General features: G+C 45.0%; 2 protein-coding genes across 2 annotated transcripts; one reads left to right on the top strand and one right to left on the bottom strand.

Annotated features, from left to right (window-relative positions):
• The first annotated feature begins 224 nt into the window (after positions 1-224).
• LOC112873555 (ribosomal RNA small subunit methyltransferase-like) lies at positions 225-2,281 on the top strand. The gene is made up of 2 exons (XM_025936550.1): positions 225-705; positions 1,283-2,281. The coding sequence occupies exons 1-2, from the start codon at positions 379-381 to the stop codon at positions 2,033-2,035; spliced, it is 1,080 nt and encodes a 359-aa protein (XP_025792335.1). The 5' UTR covers positions 225-378; the 3' UTR covers positions 2,036-2,281.
• Positions 2,282-3,068: 787 nt separating this feature from the next.
• On the bottom strand, positions 3,069-6,377 carry LOC112876766 (protein O-linked-mannose beta-1,4-N-acetylglucosaminyltransferase 2-like). The gene is made up of 4 exons (XM_025940942.1): positions 6,191-6,377; positions 5,389-5,460; positions 4,742-4,807; positions 3,069-4,511 (listed from the first exon to the last, which is right to left on the bottom strand). Exons 1-4 carry the CDS (start codon positions 6,306-6,308, stop codon positions 3,307-3,309), a joined length of 1,461 nt encoding a protein of 486 aa, XP_025796727.1. The 5' UTR covers positions 6,309-6,377; the 3' UTR covers positions 3,069-3,306.
• Between the last annotated feature and the right edge of the window lie 7,116 nt (positions 6,378-13,493).

Here is a 13,493-nt window from a genome sequence, read left to right as displayed (position 1 = left end):
TTTTTACTTTTGGGGAATATGTGTTTTTTTACATCCAATCACTTTTGGCAAGGTTCTATAACCAGAATTTTTGGACTCTAAAAACTTTTGGAGATTTAATCTTGACGTGATATCAACCTCGGCCATCTGAGACCTAAATAAAAAGGGAAAAAAGCTCGGCCATCTGAGTCCATGGGCTTTCGTAGTTTGGGCTAGTTCATCACCAGCCCAATCCTAACCCCAGAACGGCACAGAACCCTAGCCGCCTCTCCGCTCCCGTTTCTTGCCCTCTCGCAGTCCCTGCTCTCCCCGTGCCGACCACCGCTCATCCACCACACCTCCCCACCACCACCACCTCCCCCTTCTCCGGCGGTCGCGTGCAAGCCAGAAACCCTCGCAATGACGGGAGGCAAGATACAGAAGAAGCGCCACGGCGCGGGGGCCGCCGGAGGTGGCTGCGGCGCGCGGCTGCAGGGCGGCATCCCGTTCGAGAAGTCGAAGGGGCAGCACATCCTGCGGAATCCGGCTCTGGTGGACTCCATCGTCGCCAAGGCAGGCCTCAAGCCCACTGACACAGTCCTCGAGATCGGGCCAGGGACGGGTAATCTTACGAAGCGCCTCATCGAGGCGGGAGTGAAGGCAGTCGTCGCCGTCGAGCTCGACCCGCGCATGGTGCTCGAGCTCAACCGCCGGTTCCAGGGGCACCCGCTCTCCTCGCGACTCAAGGTGTCATTCTTTTCCAGCTCATAGCTCCCGTGGTTGTTCAATTACTCCTATGTATCTACTTGTTTCTTGTAGTATTGTAGTGGTTCAGATTTTTCGGGAACATTATGTTTCGTGGTAGAAATTGAGAGTTTGAAGTGAGTTGCGATTGTCAAGAATTAGCTTTACTGGTAATGGCACAACTTAGTTTTAGTGATGGTTAGTGTTAATGCAAAGCGTCATGCACGATGAAGCAAATTAAATATACCTTGCGGTATGAAATAATAAATTTATAAACAACTGTAACTTATCAATTGGAGCCAATATTACTTGCTTTGATGTGATTTACATGGTCAATTATGTGGGTGGTAATCTTGGACTGCAGACATAATTTCGTAAATGATGAGCATAGGAGACAACATAATCCTAGTGTTGTGAAGACCAAAATTGGGCCTAACTCGATTGGGATGGTAAATTGAACAATGATAACTAGTTGGGGTTATACCCAGTCCACTGACTGTATTTTTCATCTGTTTCCCTTTCCCACATACAGTTGTTTTCAGTGTGAAACAATAATCCCTGACACAATTATTGACTGCAGGTTATCCAAGGAGATGTCCTCAAATGTGATCTCCCTTACTTTGATATATGTGTGGCAAATATCCCATACCAGATTTCTTCACCCCTCATGTTCAAGCTTCTGTCGCATCGTCCAATCTTTAGGTGTGCTGTGATCATGTTTCAGCATGAATTTGCCATGAGGCTTGTCGCACAGCCTGGAGACAGTCTCTACTGTCGTCTCTCTATTAACGTCCAGCTCTTGTCACGAGTGTCACATCTTCTAAAGGTTGGGAGGAACAACTTTAGGCCTCCACCCAAGGTTGACTCATCAGTAGTGCGTATTGAGCCCAGGAAGCCCCTTCCTCCAGTCAGTTTCAAGGAGTGGGATGGACTTGTGAGGATTTGTTTCAACCGGAAGAACAAAACCTTGGGCTCCCTCTTTAAACAGAAGCGTGTTCTTGAGTTGCTAGAGAAGAACTACAAGACTATGCAGTCTCTGCAGCTTGCTCAAGATGCAGAAATGGGTGAGGAGAAGATGTCTGCTGATGACGTTGCATTGCTAGCTAATATGGTTGAAGATCTGAGCATGGGGACTGGAGATGAGAAGGAAGATGATGAAATGGAAATGGATGATGCAGACATGGCAGGAGATGGTGCTGCGAGCTTTAAAGAAAAGATTATGGGTATATTGCAGCAGGGTGATTTTGCAGAAAAGAGAGGTTCTAAGCTGAGCCAGGTCGATTTCTTATACTTGCTGTCTCTTTTCAACAAGGCTGGTATACATTTCTCATGAGGGATTTTCTAATGGTCCAGCTATCTATTTTGAAGTTCTGTTTGTTTCTTTCTGTTATGTAAGTTGTAAAAGTCATTTAAGATCTCAAAGCTCATGGTTTTAGAAATTTTGGCACGGTTTGTCCTAATTCAGTAGTCTCCAAGATAGTTATAAGAATTGTGAGGAAAGAAATTCTGCCTGGTTGCCTGTGCTTTGTTCTGACTTATCTATGGATTTGCTAAATGACAGCCAGCAAAATTATTTTCCCTCGGCTGATTGGTACTGAGATGTGTTGTCATGATTGATTAGGTTTTTTAATTCTCATGTCTTTTGGATTAGGTGTTTGCAGCTGTTTATTTCAGGAACCCCTACCCATTGACATGTATTATTTTGATTCCTTTGTATTCTCACTGAAGAGCTGAAGGAATTCAGAGAACCTTCATGGCGAATCAGCTGAAGAGCTGAAGGCCCAGTTCTCAATTCTCCAGAAGCTAAGGCTGCAATCGATTTTTTTGGTTTGTCAATCCCATTTCCTAGCTTTCTAAAATGTCCAGCCGTACCTGAAGCATCTTGGTTGTCCTCCAAGTCTCCACCTTCCTAGTTCTAAGGGCCTGTTCGGGACTGCTTCACTTTAAATTTTGCTGCTCAGCTTCCAATATCTCAAGCCAAACACCCACAGCTTCACCTGCTCAGCTTCATAAAAAATGGTGAAGTTGGTCTTAACTTCACAAATTTCTTGAAGCAGCAAAATAGGTACTTCACATATTGACGTTTTATACTCCTCGTGAAGTTGGAGGGTATTTACCCACTCTGCCATCGATTACACAGCAAAAAACGAAACGTTTTTCTCCTTCTATTTTTCAGACCTGAGCGCTACTTGCCTCCACCTTGGATAGCGTTGCTCTATATGTCCAGTGTGGTGCAAAAAGATAAAACCATGTAACCAAAAGGATAACAAAGCTTCCAAGGTGGACCTATTATATAGAAATTGTTCTTTGTTGCTCCATCCCCGCCATGTAAAAGCGCAGTTATATAGGAGAAAGTTGTCATCGCAAGCATAGCTGAATAGCCGATTCGCATGATAAGTCTGAATTCACGTTATCACGTATTTGTTTCTTCCCTTCCCTTCCCGTACCACGGCTCTCAACACTTCAACAACTATTCAACTTATTCTTTCCTCGAATAAGCACTAGTTAACCTTGAGTATGAGCTGAAAAATAAACAGCGAAGATAAGAGCAGAATTACACATTGCATTGATCCATCCCACATCTGCCGCCACCTGATGCCTACTCTACTCCGTCGTGGTGGCTTTGTACAGCTGCTCCACGAACCCTCTGAACCGTTTGATATCTACGATGACGTGCTGCCCGTTAATGAAGATGTTCCACACCTTGTCAAACCCCTGGCGGTGTACGGAGATGGGGTCCGTAAACACTGCGTGGTCCCTGGGGTAGGTCTCGTTCAGAGTGGTCTCGTCCGCCGTGGCCTCGTACTCGAGGTACCGGAGGCCCATGGGTGCCACCGGCTCGCCGAACGAGTGCCGGCACGGCCACTTGAGCTCGCCCCACGGGATGATCTGCACCACCGTGGCGTTGTCAGGCAGGAACAGCATGTTGGCCAGCCCGGCACCGTGCACGCCCATGAGCACGTCGCAGGAGTTCACCGCCGCCGAGAACCGTTCCAGGTCACTGACGTCATCCGGCCCCGCAGGAACCACATCGAAGCCCACCTCGGTCGCGGCGGCGATGGCGTCGGCTTCGTTCTTCAGTTGCCTCGAGTTGCGACGCAGGATCAGGACGAGCCGGGGCTTCCGTCCGCCGGAGCTCCTGCTCGCCGGCGCCGCCCGTGGCCGCTGCAACGAGTAGGCGGAGCGGATGAATTCCCGGAAGCTCGTCATAGTGTAGCCGTTGCGGGAGAGACCCGGGACGATGCCGAACTCCTTGTGACTCTCCAGCCCGACACGAGCCGACGGGAAGCAGCGCACGCCGTCATCGTCGGAGTCCATGTCTATGACAGGGTAGGCGGATAGCGCGGCGAGGATGGACTTGTACTTGGCAATCCACTTGGGTTCGTAGTCGGTGGCGAGCAGCTGCACGCGGCCATCGTACTCACGGGCCGTGAGGTAGAGTGGGATGATCACGTCGGTCATGACGTGGAAGAAGTTCCGGTTGTAGCCGCCTGTAGAGAAAACCACGGCTGGCACATCGTGCCGAATCGAGCACTCCGGTGGGGTGACGGCGTCGTCGTCGGCACCTCCTGCTGGCGGGCTGGATCGCACGGTGACCTCCCGAACCAGGAGCATGACCTGATCCTCCCACTTTCGTGCGTACGGGCGGAGCTTGATCGTCGAGTTCTCCGGCCGGTAGGTGGACGCCGAGGCGACGTAGACGGTGGCGGATTTGCCATGGATGCGCAGGTCGCCTTCCATGGTGCAGGTGTTGGATTGATGATCGCTGAAGTTGCAGCTTAACTTGCTACCTAGTGGTGCTGCCACATCTGCAAATTAAATGACATAGCGGCAGAATAGTGACTAGGAAATATATTTGATCTGTTCTATCTGTTACAATTATTATATTGAACAATTTCTTCTGCATTTATTTATTGCATTGGCAAATTGTACAACACACCAAAAAGGCCCTCTTGTAAGGAGAATCGATGTAAACATCGCTCATATATAGAGCTAACAAAGATGGAAAGTATAGTAATAAGCAGAAGTATTCTTCTACCTGAATTTCTCACAGAACTGTCCTCTTCCCTGCTCGTTGTATCGATTTGGTTTTGTTGGTTGTAACCTGCAGCAAATAAATTAGATATACTGATTAACACTGTCCAGAAAAATAGTCGAGCAACCCTATGGTCTTCAGACCTAATTATTGTTGTGCTTGGCCGCCTAGTGGTAGTTAGAGGTTAGAAAATTTCGCCTGACCCGTCAACTTGTGTTGCACAAGATAAAAATACTATTCCCTGAACCTAGTTCAAAAAATACTGACATGGCTATCACATATTCAAGTTTCTTACTGTTGACTCACAGATGAATTTTCTAATAAGTTTGTAACTGCTACGCTTTATAACAGTATATATACTTCATGGGTTGCATAGGAGACATCGCATGTCTGTAATCTAACCCACTGATTAGCTGGCTCCAGTCTTTTCATTGCCTATCGTAGATGGTTGTTTTCCTTCTAACCATTCAAACAATTCTTGCACTAATTGAAACCCATCAGTGATAGCTCGTCATGGATGGCTCCTCTATATATGGTTGTGTTATCATTTTTTATCATACTTCCGTGCAAGCACGTGAAGGCACTGCACACTACTCTAGTCACTCTTGAATACGTAAACCTTGGTTCTGCAGAACCGCGTAGTTAATCACCTTTCGTTGCATCGACGTCGCCAGCCATCTTGTCTCCTGATGCAGCAGAAGGTGGTGAGCCGACAATGGAATCTGAATTTGAAAGAGAGGCCACATGGAGTAAACTCTTGTTAATAAGATTCGAGGAACGATGGAGAGAACTGAACAACACTGAAGTAATTGATACACAATTGGTTCTTTCCAGATCTTTGCCATTCTACAGCTTCTAACTTCACTACGTTAATTAGCACTGCTGCCATCTTGTTCCATCTAGAACATGAATAGAGAGATGAACTAGACCATTATTTGTCAAACTTTAATTTTGACAACAAGATGTATTCGATTAAAAAAACATGTTCAGAACACAAACTGAGCTCACTGAGGGTAAAACCTTGTGAACCATTTCAGCTGCAACTTTGGTTAATCTGGTTCCCTAGCTGCGACTAGATGGTCTGATATCCTTATGTGTATTTCAGTTCTATGGTAGTGACATATCAAAAATTAAACATCCCTGTGTTCATCTTCGGATGAAGATCAACCGGGATATTCATGTTCCATTATCTACCAAGAGAAAAGTTTGTTTTGCTGCTGCTTTATTAGTATTTAAAACCTACTTATTTCCAGAGAAATAATGAAAATTGGGTAATGCACCCTCGCATAGGAATTTCCCAGGTAAAAATCCTTAGAAGTTCCGTTGCCTAATAAAATTTGGAGAATTCTTGGAAAGAATGATGGAAAAAGCAGAGTGTCAAGAGGGAAGACGATAAGCCCGATTACAAGCAATCTTTCTTCTCCAACCAACCATCATGAAAAGGTGACTTACAGCGGGCAACCTGCGGAAGGAGATTGGTCTTGAGCACAATCATAACGAGAAGAGGCAGCAGGAGCCACAGCGCTGCTGCGCCGCTCCCATGCTTCTTGCTCTTGGGTCTTCCCCTCATATCCTACAATCTCGAAGCAGACCTCTCAAATGCTCTCAACTGAACTCCGGCCAGTATGCTCAGCTGCTACCCAGGTAGCTAGCAGTTACTGTGTGTGTCAGTGATGTGTGGGCTATTTATTTGAACTTGCTCTCCATCTTCTATCACGTTTGCGCTTCGATTTGCAAAAAGTCCATGGGTTGACTTGCACGCAGCATTAAAACCATGCACATGAAGGCTAACAGAATCAGAGTTCAGAAGGGAGAGCCAAATCTTATTGAATTACAGCGACGCATTATTTTTTTTCAACATATGCCAATATAATACGACGTGTGGATTGATTTGCATATTGTATTTCATATATTCCTTTCTCTAGAATCTTTTTTGCCAATGGGTATTTACGTAAATGGGATTATTTTTTTCAACATATGCCAATACGACGTGTGGATTGATTTGCATATGGAACTCCATCCGTTTCTAAATATATAGATTTTGTTGTGCATCTAGATATAGCGTATCTCTAGATACATAGCAAAATTTACGTATCTAAATTTGCCAAAACGACCTACATTTGGAATGCAGGGAGTTATATCTTCCTTTCTCTGGAACTTTTTTTGCCAATGGGTATTTATGTAAATGGCATTATTTTTTCAACATATGGCAATACGATGTGTGTGGATTGATTTGCATATGGGATTTCATATCTTCCTTTCTCTAGAATTTTTTTTTGCCGATGGGTGTTTATGTAAATGCATGCCATATTGGTAGCACGATTCGATCAAAAGATTTTTACAACTTGTATCTTTCTTTCATTTTCTGTAGGGCCAAATACAATCTTGTGAGTGGCAAGTGATATGCTAAGCGTAACTAAGCTGGTAAGGCTCCTTGTGGAACCTGCCCACCATAGTTCAAGTGCTCAACTCGGCACTGGTGCTCGTATTTTTATATTTATTTCAGAATTTAGCTGGCACTACCGTCGATAGGGAGGCGCTAGTGGTGACTTCGTCAATCTTTGAGAATTTGCCGGCTCAGTCTCTCAGATATGCTCATAGGGGTACGGTTGTATCCCTGTATTCATAGATATAAATGTGTGTGTTTGTGAGCGTCTGCGTCTGTATCGTGTTTCGAAAAAATATTGGTGATTGTTTCTTGTAGTGGAATTGTGCTATCCTAGCTCGAGACTCCAACACCGAGGGAAAAAAATATAATCCGAGTCCCACAGTCTCCATAAAAAAGCTAGTTTAGCTTAGAAACCTAATTCTATGGACCGCAGTTCTCAAGACAGATGCCATGATCTAATTTAAGAAATACACTAGCATGGTAAAAAATAACACATTATTATTTGGCGGAAGTCAGCAGGGATCACGCAAGGAATGGATCATGCAGGGAAATGGATCTCAGCTCTGAAGTCAAACGACCAAGAACTCATTTGTGGGCGTAAGTATAAACTACTACAGGTGACGCAAACTTCCATACCAATAGATGGATGGATTCTCCCTGCAGACTGCACGTTCAAGAAACTGGTAAGGAGTCCCTATGGGCATGTATGCAACTCTCGTTTAATCTCCATCTCTATCTACTAACCTCGGTCTGATGCACTCACCCCCTCCGTCCGATACGCTTGCCTAGTATTCGCGTGACCTCCTTCCTCGTTATTCTGCCGCCTAGGACCAATCGACGATCAAGCGACGTACGCATTCTCCTCCGCCTCCACGGCACCATCCAGATTGCCGCCGCGCAGCCGCCTCGGGACCCCCCCACCACCTCCACGTCCGTGTCCGGCGCGCCTCCCCCAACTCCGCGCCTCCGCTGCGGGCCGGCGACTCCACCGCATACTGCCGCCCGCGGACATGTGCGGGCTCCTCGTTGCACCGTCTCCCCAACGCCCGTATCACCGGAGCGCGCCGAGCAAGATCCCGCAGACGGCGCACGCCCGCTGCGCCGCCGGCTCGGGACGCCGCCAGGACGCCTCAGGACTGTTGCAACCTTGCCGCGGCGGCACGTGGTTGCCGCAACCGAAGATCCGGCGCGGCAGAACCGTCCGAATTAATCCAGTTTAAGTGCGCTAATCGTGATCGTAGAGACAATCCGGGCTAACACGCATTTAAAACGGAGTAAAACGACAGTATGTCTGGTAACATGCTCTTGTAAGGAAAATTTAATCACACATCACGTGGTTACTCGTAAAGTCACACGTAAATATTTACGTTTCATAGAACAGAGCCACCGTCCTTGAGTACAGAGGTTTACGAACCACGGCATTGGGCCGTGGCTGCTCTTGCATTCACCATGTGCTTATGGGAACAGCGTCAACACTGCGAGAGGTATGTTCATGCCCCGGTTCAATCAGGTATATAAGCTTACCGATTACCATATTCTTAGCATGTGGTTAATACGTTAAAAAACTTAACCACCACTACCATACACCGCGACCTTAGCATTTTCGCTAAATAGACGGGGCCTCAATCATCAACAGGAATATCGTAAGATAGCCCCGTTCGTCGACCTTATGATTCCAACATAAGTAAAACAAGCAACTCCTATATCTCGCGAATGACAGGAAATCACTCGACTTTTACCGGAGTCCTATTAGCATGGTAATCTAGCGACCGACACAGACTAGTCAAATCATAGGTATTAGGATCATGCAACTAGGGTTTCAATCAACTCCTACAAACTTAATGCACAATACCATATGTAAATAAAAGTTGCATAAGTTTAAAAGTAGGGGTTATGCTCCGGAGCTTGCCTTCGTGATTAAAGCTAGCCTCGGGCTCTTTCGAACTTTGGTTCAGGTCTTCAGCAACTATAGTTAGATTAACTTGAGCTTCGCGCTACTCACTCTCGAACTCCGGCACCAGCTCGTAGGTTCCGTCGGCGAGAGTCGTCGATTCTACATGAATGCACATGTATGAGTGGTTTTAATGATACAAGATAAATAACTATTTCACTGTAAAGTTGTAATTCAACAAAATTCAAGTTAAGTTGTAATGAACTTTATTTTATATTCTTTGGGCAGTCATTTATCAAGTAGTATCTAGATTAACTAACTTCATTAAGTAAGTGAGGGGTTTTGTCATTTTATAAACGGTCATTTTTCAAAAGTAAGCATGGATTAAAAATAAAATAACTCCTGGAGATAGTTTCTGGTGTTGAGATTTTCATGCCGAGCACATTTCTTAAGTACAAGCTCATTGTAAAATTTCCAGCCATTTTCATTCAGCAGATTAATCATGAAAAATACATAACAGCTACTGCTAGGATCAAGATCCATTTATACACAACAAACCATGCAAAAACTGGTGCTCAACATTTTACTAAGTACTCCTAAACTTATGGTGAGTCTACTGTAAATTCTGCAGATTTTAGTGTGCAAGATACAGAGCATATAAAATAAGTCAAGATACATCTACATTAATCAAGATTTATTTCTACAGGTAGCTCCACAAAGTTATGTCTCAAACTTTTCCAAAATGATAATCTACTTAAAGATAGTCTCTGGTTAAAATTTTTATTTTTCTAAGCAGCATAACTAGTTACATTGATTTAATATAGTTTTTCTTAAGTAAATAAATATGAGCAAGTTAGATAGAAATAAAAAGTTCTAAACTTTATCCATAGCATTTATGCATCAAGGTTACTCTACTGTAAAATTTTCAACCCTAAAATATCAGTAGAATAGCACGAACAAATAATTCTAGCAAAATAGCACATCAAACAAGGTCCACCAAAAACTACTCGTAGAGACTTATTCTGACCTTGAGATTTATATACAAGTCTTAGCAAGCAGAGACTAGCTTACAGTCCAAAAATCATCCACAGTACTGTCCTAGATCAAGAGATACATTTGTGGGCTATTTAAAATAAGATTAATTTTAGATCCAGTTATAGTTTGTAATTGATCATCCTTCTGTGCAAAAGTTGTCGGATTCATCAAGAGAATCACAAAAAGTTTTAGTTTGTATTTTTTTGATTTTTCTATGATTCTAGACTGATTTTACAATTGATAACCTCCTGAAAACAAAAGTACTCGAGTTCTCGTAGATAGAACCCTAGATCCAGCAGAAAGGACCCTAAAAAGAACTTGGTGATTGCAAAGTAGTCCTTGGGCAGGACTGGGTGTTTCTCGGCTGAAATCCGACGAGGAAACTAGTCGGCGGCGAGGGGAAAGGGGTGGGGTGCCTGTTGGTGTGCTCGGTTGGGGCTAGGGTGGCCGAAGTTTGGCTGACAGCGGTGAGCTAGAGCTCCAACGAGGTGTGGGCGGTGGGTGGCGATGGTCCGGCGAGGGATGGTGGCATGGGGAAGTCGGGGAGTACCAGCAAGTCAAGAGCGACCCGTTTAGAGCCTCGACTTGGGCGGAGGAGGAGCAAAAAGTGGGGCTCGACGGTGAGGTCGAGTGGCGGTGCTATTGGCGCTGTGGTGGTGGTACTTGGACGCGTGTGAGTAGGGGCTCGGTGCAGCCCTTTTATAGGCGCGTAGGGGAAGGAGGGGCTGGGCGTAGCACAACGGAGGGAGGCGCGGCCGGAACAAGGCCGCGGCAAGGGTGCAGCGTTGCCGACGCGTCGTGGCTCGGCCGTCGGGAATCGACGGCCACGTGGCGCGCGCGCGTCAAGCATGGGTGGATTCGGGGCAGTGGAGAGCGATTTGGCCGCGGGCCTGTCGGGGCGCTGTCCTTTGGCACGGCTCACTGGCAGGCATCATTGGCCAGGTGGCCGGCGGCCCCTGCCCCTCAATGGGACACAATAGGGGAGGGGAGAGAAGAGAGAGGGAGGGAGAGAGAAAAGGGCTAGGATTCAAGTTAAATTTTCTTAAAATTTCAAACAGAAACTTCAAAAACTTTAAACATGAAAGTTGTAGGGAATTTTAAAGTCTACGACTTTCATTTTGGATCAAAATTCATTTGAGCTTTAGTTTAGAAGTTATTTTAAATTTAAGATTACTAGGATTTGAATTCCTATTCATCTCATGTGTTTAACATTTGAATTTGCAAATGGTGTTTGCAGTACACTTTGTAAGATACTAAAATATGAGTGTGTTTTTATGCTACATTGTTGTTGACAAGTTGAGCATGTATGGTTATAAACATAACAGGAAAAAGTCTCACATACACACATACATACACATGCACATACACATTCATACACATGCATACACACACACATAATTAGATGCATTGTTTCAATGATTCTGGGTTATTATGCATGATGCTATGTTTAGATTTTCTTGCTTAGGATTTTAAACACCTAGGGGTGTTACAGCCTTCCCCCTTTAAAAAGAATCTCATTCCGAGATTCGGATAAGTACGCCTAGTGTGGAAAGTGCATGTACCATTGGGTGAATTTAGAAAACCCCGAAAATTTTGGCTTAAATAGCTTTCAGTTCCCCAAGTGGCTTCCTCTTCGGTATAATAACTCCATTGGATCTTGTACATTTTAACCACTTTCGTTCTAGTGACCCTCTCCTTTCGATCAAGAACCATGATAGGATATTCAACATAAGAGAGGTCCGGTTCTACCAATATTTCATTTTGTTCAACAATTTCGATCAGCACTCGAATGCACTTCTTGAGTTAAGAGACATGAAAGATATCATGGATGGCTGCAAGCGGAGGGGGTAGTTGCACTCTATAAGCCATGGGTTCGCAAATTTCGGTGACTTCGTAAGGACCAGCATATCGGGGAGCTAACTTCCCTCTCAATCCAAACCTTTGCACACCCTTGATTGGTGAAACTCGAAGGTAGATATGATCACCAACTTCAAATTGCAAAGGCTTTCTCCTTTTATCAAAATAGCTCTTTTGCCTAGACTGTGCAACTCTTAGATTCTCCTATATTACTCTTACTTTTTCCTCTGCCTCGATTACCAAGTCTAGTCCAAATATTTTACGTTCTCCGGTTTGGGACCAACTCAAAGGAGTTCGACACCTTCGACCACACAAGGCCTCAAACAATGCCATTTTCAAACTACCTTGATAGCTATTGTTGTAAAAGAACTCTGCTAGAGGTAAGCATTTGTCCCAACTTTTATCATAATGGATGACACAAGCTCTAAGCATGTCTTTGAGTATTTGATTTACTCTCTCGGTTTGCCCATCCGTTTGAGGATGGTAAGCTGAGTTTCAAATCAGTTTGGTGCTAAGAGAAGCTTGTAAGTGTTCCCGAAAACATGCTATGAATTGAGCACCACGATCTGAAATAATTGTCTTGGGTACTCCATGTAAGCAAATGATGCGATCGAGGTAAATCTCGGCATATTTCTTGGCAGTGTAGGTAGTGTGTACCGGACTAAAATGTGCCGTTTTCATGAGTCTATCCACAATAACCCATATGAATCGTGCTTTTGTGAGTTGTTGGGCAATCCAACAATGAAATCCATACTTACGTCTTCCCATTTCCATGATGGTATAGGCAAGGGTTGAAGTGTACCGGCTACTTTCAAGTGGCTAGCGTTAACCCTCTGACATGTATCACGTTCCGAGACATACTTGGCAATTTCCCTTTTCATTCTAGTCCACCAAAAGTTTTGCCTAAGATCTTGAAATATTTTGCTACTATCCGAGTGAATAGAAAACTTGGAAAGATGTGCGTCATCAAGAATTTATTTTCAGAGCTCATGATTCTTTGGAACCACTATGCGAGATTCAAACCATAGAACTCCATTCTTATCTTGGTGAAAACATTTATATTTCTCCTCTCCTTGAGAGAGTTTTTGCTTGATTTTAACACCTTCATCATGTAATTGTGCCATGATGATTCGATCGTGGAGGGTTGATTCAATGAAAATGTGGTTTAGAGTGCCTTGGGGAATCATTTCCGAATTGAGTTTCCTCATCTCATGACATAATGTTCCATGATAGAATTCTGCGGACAAGCAATTGCAACGAGCCTTGCGGCTTAGTGTAGGGATGGCAATTTTACCCGCGGGTACGGGTACCCGTCGGGTACCCGACCCGTTGGGTACGGGTTCAGGCACGAAAATCTACCCGCGGGCAGTACCCGTACCCGACCCGAGTTCAATTCGGGTCGGGCGCGGGTATCACTTTTTACCCGCGGGTAACCCGTCGGGTACCCAAATAGTACTGTGCATATTTTTTTTGGCCCATAAAGCCAACAACCCAGTGGACCACTGCCTCAGATAGCCCAGCTAGCCGCCTGGCCCAGCAGTCCAGCACCGCCCCACCGATGTTGCCCTACTCCCTGGCGGCCT

The sequence above is a fragment of the Panicum hallii genome, chromosome 9 (genome assembly GCF_002211085.1).
Source record: "Panicum hallii strain FIL2 chromosome 9, PHallii_v3.1, whole genome shotgun sequence".
Classification (NCBI taxonomy): Eukaryota; Viridiplantae; Streptophyta; class Magnoliopsida; order Poales; family Poaceae; genus Panicum; species Panicum hallii.
The sequence above is the reverse complement of the archived record's forward strand: the minus strand, read 5'-3'. Positions and strand labels throughout refer to the sequence as shown.

Bases quoted from the DNA above. Each gene is read 5' to 3' on its own strand.
- LOC112873555 (XM_025936550.1), top strand. From the start codon at position 379: ATGACGGGAGGCAAGATACAGAAGAAGCGCCACGGCGCGGGGGCCGCC. The intron at 706-1,282 runs GTGTCATTCTTT...TATTGACTGCAG, and splicing joins CGCTCTCCTCGCGACTCAAG to GTTATCCAAGGAGATGTCCT.
- LOC112876766 (XM_025940942.1), bottom strand. From the start codon at position 6,308: ATGAGGGGAAGACCCAAGAGCAAGAAGCATGGGAGCGGCGCAGCAGCG. The intron at 5,461-6,190 runs GTAAGTCACCTT...TTTCAAATTCAG, and splicing joins CCTTCCGCAGGTTGCCCGCT to ATTCCATTGTCGGCTCACCA. The intron at 4,512-4,741 runs GTAGAAGAATAC...TTTAATTTGCAG, and splicing joins CAGTTCTGTGAGAAATTCAG to ATGTGGCAGCACCACTAGGT.